This window comes from Rhincodon typus, chromosome 6 (assembly GCF_021869965.1).
Source record: "Rhincodon typus isolate 14 chromosome 6, sRhiTyp1.1, whole genome shotgun sequence".
Classification (NCBI taxonomy): Eukaryota; Metazoa; Chordata; class Chondrichthyes; order Orectolobiformes; family Rhincodontidae; genus Rhincodon; species Rhincodon typus.
The window spans coordinates 19,921,339-19,927,338 of record NC_063337.1 but is presented as its reverse complement, the minus strand read 5'-3'; the positions used below and the strand labels follow the sequence as shown (position 1 = coordinate 19,927,338).

The 6,000-nt window shown below is 37.1% G+C and overlaps 1 protein-coding gene across 1 annotated transcript in view; it reads right to left on the bottom strand.

The window, feature by feature from the left end:
• Positions 1 to 6,000, bottom strand: part of LOC109910656 (C2 domain containing 3 centriole elongation regulator) — a 97,945-nt gene that overhangs the window by 62,578 nt on the left and 29,367 nt on the right. Inside the window, exon 12 of the mRNA XM_048597900.1 lies at positions 4,073 to 4,414. Within this exon, the coding sequence (XP_048453857.1) occupies positions 4,073 to 4,414 (342 nt within the window). The remainder of the gene's footprint in view (positions 1 to 4,072; positions 4,415 to 6,000) is intronic.

Below are 6,000 nucleotides of genomic sequence, written 5' to 3'. Positions count from 1 at the left end.
AGACCCGAAACGTCAGCTTTCCTGCTCCTCTGGTGCTGCTTGGCCTGCTGTGTTCATCCAGCTCTACACTTTGTTATCTCAGATTCTCCAGCATCGGCAGTTCCTACTATCCCTAGATCATTACCTGGGTCTCTGGTGGCAATAATACCACCTGGCCATTGCCTCCCCTATAAGTAACAGTGAAGTTCCAAGTCAATGAATTGAACTGCCTCATATTGTTGGTACTGTACTCATCCAGGTAAGTGGAAAGTATATTCCATCACTCTCCTGACTTATTGGACAGACAACAGTGTTGTAGCTGTATTGGAACAGCTTGGCTACAGACACTGCTAACACTGGATCATGTCTTCAGCACTATTGCCAAAAGTAGCTAATTTGATGAACCTTCTGGTTTTGCCCTTTCCATACAATTGACTATCACACACACTCTTCGATACCACCTTTCAGATCATCCTTTTCAGTCTGAAAAACGCAAGTTCAATCAATGAATCTTCGCATAATTTAGACCACTGACATTGTGACTCTCTTCTTCAATGTTCATTTTTTTGAATTGTAATATTTAACCTTCAGGTTAGGTGATTTTCATTTCTTATTTGTTTATACCTATGCTCTTAGTTGTTTAGTTGCAATTGATAGGTAAAATGCAGAATCTGTATAAATGGGAAATATGTGTTTAAAAAGAAATTAAACTGAAAATATTTAAACTGAGTCCTAAAGAAATGAAATAGTTGCTGTAGTTTTACAGAAGGGAAATTCTGTAATGTTAATTGAGGGTTCAGTTTTTGATTATTTCACTGAAATTTTCACAACAGTGAGCTGGTCAAAGTCCTGCTTGCCAAAATGTTTGAAGAAATGTCGCAGGCATTACCAATTGGAGTTATGCCACAGTTCAGAGCAACGAAGCAACATTATGTGCCCTCAGCAAAAAAGCTGAATGTTGCCAAGGAGATAGCAACATCACAGGCACTACCATCAATCTTTTACACTGACATGCACATTCTCTCGGCCACTCTGCAACCATTAACAAACCTCAAAAAAAATACAATGGCTTCAGCAAGTGCTTGCACACATTCAAATCATCCAGATTCAAATCTGTCTTCCCACCCTTAGCTCAGTTAGCTAATTGCACTCAGGACAGTACAGTAAAGCTTCAAAGTGACCCCAAGTGACTTGGACTGGAAATATAAAAATATTTTCTTAATGTTTTAGGTAATAATAGGCTGAAGTTTGATAGTTTGTCAATAATCTTCAGACTCACAAGGTTCAACAGTTTGTTGCTGCTACCTCTGATAGAAATGCATTATACTATGCGCTGCTACCTTCATAACACCAAAGAAGATGAAAAATACTGGAAAGAAAAAAAAAATCATTTGACTTTGATCCACCAGTTCCCATCAACTGTTGTGTTATTCAGATTTAAAGTTGAATTGTGGCTTAGTTTTTCCCTTAATTTTCCCACAGCATAAAAGGTTTAGATGCACAAAGCAGAAGATTGTGTTGCGAAAGAAGCATAGATTGTGTTGCGAAAGAAGCATAGATTCTGTTTCTCCTTTCATATCTAAGGACAAACACAGCACATTATATGTGCTTGGATTACTAGCTTGTGTTCAACTGTTGCAAATTGGTAGACGTATTTCATTTCAATAAACCTTGCCAATGGACAAGGAGGTGAATTAGCATTGCAACAACTTCTTTATCGTTCATAATTGAATGCAGTACAAAGCCAGTAACATGTACATTACAAACAGTGATCTAATTTGTCTCAATTTATGAAGGGGCAACTATTTTTTTGAAAAACATAAGTCACATACCTAATTATTTCCAAAGCAGTACAACTAAGTATCTTGATTCTCAGTCTTGAAACAAAAGACATACTTTCCTCTGAGAACAGCATTGTCAGAAACAGACAAATAGGTTTTAAGTGAACAGGCAGCAATATTTTCAGCATTAAACAGAAGTCTTTAAATATGTTTTAGAGGCATAAAACATATATTTTGTGTGTTCATAAACCTCTGTAATACGTTTCAACATTTGTAATATTCAACAGATGAACCAAACAATGGTACTGGCTCCTCTCCTAAATGAGGAATAATTACTGAACTAAACTGCATTGTGGATAATATTGGTTACTTTATTTAAGGAAGAATGTAACAGCGTGGAAGGAGTTTAAAGAATACCTGGAATGAAGTATTATGAGGAATGGTTGGCCAGGTTATATTTCTTTAAAACAATGAGTTTCAAAGAGTAAGTGTCGGCTTTATTGACACATAGAAGATCTTAGGGTCTTGACAGGGTGGATGAGGAACGAATATTTCCTCGTGAGAGAATCGTGGACGGGATCGGGGGCGGGGCGGCAATGGTGGTTGGTGTTTGTTTCTAAGACAGATGAAAATTGTTTTCTCAGTAAGTCATGAGGCTTTCAAATTTACTTCCTCAAAAGACAGTGAAAGCAGAGTTTTTGTATATTTTTAAAGATAGAAGTAGAGTGATATTTATAAGCCAGGGTAAGAAAGGTTATTAAGGATATACAGGAATGTAAAGTTGAGGTTACAATCAGTTCAGCTATGATCTGATTGAACGGCAGAGCAAGCTTGAGGAATCGAGTGGTCTGCTCCTACTCCTATGTTTGTTTGTATGAAAATCCTTCCCTGTCCAAATTACAATATATGCAAGGATAAACCACACCCCAAAGTGACCATGAACAGCAAGCCTGAATATCTGACCAAAATTAATCATGGCTGATAATGTCAACAAAGTGGACAATGAACTGCATTTACTAAGTCAGATATTTTACTGCTGCAGCTCAAAGAAGCTTTGTCAGATTTGAATCTACTAAAGACAGAAAGGTGCATGTTTAGACAGGATATGTCGAAGTTCAAGTTTGTACAGCGCTCCTTGCAGTACAGAATGCATAAAAATTGTTAATATTCATGTTCTAGGCAGTAAAATCCATGTAAACCTTGATAAATTGATCTTGACAAAGTATGTAGCTCTTCTTGCACTGGGGGAGCCAACTAATTATAATTCATGAAATAGCAAATTTAGATCATCCAGAAATTGTTAAATTCGTTAAATTCAGAGCTTTCACTGTAATTACTGTATGGTAAATATCACAAAGCAACAATATCACAAATTTTCACAGCTGCTATTTAAACACGGATCAAAATCAACAGCAGCAAGGTTAATTTTCAAAATTTTCTATCATGGGATGTGGATATCACTGAAAAAGCTAGCACTTGCTGTTCAGCCCTAACAGTCCTCAAGCAGACAGTAAAACACAGAAGAAGTAAGCTATTCCATTCTATTTATCTTCCCTATCACCCACAAACATGACAGTCACCTACTTGAAGCTACAGCTCACCTGGTTGTTGACAAGAATGGTGATGATGGAGTGGGCAGTTTAAGAAGGGGCCAGAATGTTCTGGCAGGTATGTATGAGAAATGGTAATGAGATGACATAACAAAATAAAGGAGAGGCTGCTTGGGAGATTACACAAGAAGAAAGGGTGGGTTGAGGGCTTGGACAGGCACAGTTAGAGAAGGGTGAAAGGACTGAGATGGGTGTGAGATGAGACAGATGACACAGTTAAGATGAAATGGGAACCTAATTAAATATTGTTGCAATCCTTTCTCAAACATGTAGACCAAAACTATATTCAGTACTTCAGATGTTTGTGGCTTCAACAACCCCTTGTATGCTTGTGACAAGACTTTCCTTTTTTAAATTCCAAAACCCCACCAATAAAAGATCAAAATTTGATTTGCTTCCTTAATTACTTGCTGCATCTGCATGCTAATTGCTCTTTTATATCTTGCAATTTTCCTCCATGCCACATGAGGAGGAACCAATATAACATTTTATGTAGCATCAAAGCAGGAGCAATATATAAAATAGTAAAGAAAAAAAACAGAACCAATCTGTATTATGCCATATTACACATATAATACTCTATGCTGACTACTGTGAAGTTAATCACATATTTTGGGTGTGGAGAAAATTGTATGAATCATTGACTCAATATCACTAGAGGGATAAAACATTTGTATTTTTGACAAGTAGTAAAATTCTTACCTTTCAAACTTATATGCATTGCTCTCTCCACTACAACATTCACTGCAAATGTGTTAGCTAATTCCATCTCAGAAATTTCATTAGCCATTTTCTTGCATTCAATATTAGAACCTGTGGATGTTTCTTTATCAATGCACGCTTCTGATGTTTGCTCTTTTTCATTAATGAGTGGTTCATCTTCTTCAGTACTATGTTCATAATCATGGTCATTCTCTGCAAAGCTTATTCTCTGATAAGTACCATCATCAGATAGTAGTGGATCATTTGGTACTAGTGTGACATGGAACCTTACAGCAGCACCTGATAGGTCAGAAGCACCTCGCTTAAACAGTGGATAAATGCCTGCAAAGAAATAGAGAAATATGTACATTTTGGAAATTCTCTGGCTCTTCCTTCCCTATTATTAAAGTTCTTCTTGAAAATGTGCAACAATTCACATTTATATATGGTATTTTATTTCTATATGCTGCTGGAGGATTGAGTGGATAGGTGGCAGATGAAATAGGAGGTAATACATTTTGGTAGAAAGAACATGGAGAAATTGTTTAAAATAAAGATTACTACTCAGGAGCAGAGACCTGGGCATATATGTGCACACATCATTGAAAGATGGAAGAGGACACGGAGGGGATCAGTTAATAAAATCTACAAGAACCAAGGCTTTATTAATTGCGGCATAGAATCCACGAGCATCAGGTTATGCTGAGTCTGTAGAAGACACTATTTAGACCTCAGCTACAGTACTGTGCACTGTTCTGCGTTCCACACTTCTAGAATTATGCAAATGTATTGGAGATTGCAGGGAGGTTTATAAGACTGGTTCCAGGGATAAGAAACTTCAGCTATGAAGAATGATTGGAGAACTTGGGGCTGTTTTCTTTGATGAAGAGAAAGCTATGAGGAAATCTGAAAGAAATTTTCAAAAATCATGAGAAGTTTGGACAGAGTATTCAGGTGAAACTGTACCTGTTCATAAAAGGATCAAAAACAACAGGGCACAGAAGTAAAATCATATGGAAATGTAGTAAATGTGATATAAGAAAAAGACATTTTTACACAGCAAGTGGCTCATGTCTTGAACACATGCCGGGTGGTGTGGTGGTGGCATATTCAATTGAGGCATTCAAGAGGGCATTAGATGATTATGAAATTGGAATAATGTCCAGGGAAAGGCAGGAGAATGACACTAAGTCACGAAGCTCACTCAGAGAGCCAAGGCAGACATGATGGGCTGAACTCTTCTGTGATACATTACATCTTTACTGTAGAGAATTATTTCAAAGCACGAACAGATCTAGCTTAATTAGGGGTGCAGAATATGGTGACCAAAATATTGATTAATGGGATGGCTTTTTTTCTTGAGACCCTCTTCCCATCATTTCAGTCTCATCTCAATGTTCTCTCCCTTGAAATAGGTGAAGAAGTTCATTGGTGACTCTTGACTGCATTCAACCCTTCAATGATTTCCAATTCTTCATTATCTTTACACAGACCATTTGTGAGTCACCCTCCTTTTTCCCTTGACATCTTTATCTTCAATGCTGGGAGTGGACTGTTCATCAGTAGCTATGACAAGCCCAACACCCAGTTACTTTGATTAAACACCTTCTCCTCCTCTTCCTGCAAGGGGTCCATTCCCTTCCCCCGATTGTCAACTCAAACACATCTGTTCTGATAATGCAACTCACATCAGGCAACAAAAGAAGTAATTATTAAAGAAAAATTTATATATCTAAAAGTCTGGTATTCATGTGTTTATAAGCTCAGAAATTTTAAGCCTCCAGATTTTGTATGAAGTTTTGCTTGATGGAATTGCAGATGGGGATGAAGAAGTTGGCACATATTGATCACAATTTAAGCAAGAAATGCAGTTACAGTGATTATTAAAAAATGCACTTTTGAAAATAATTTGAGGCAAGAGAAGCAAA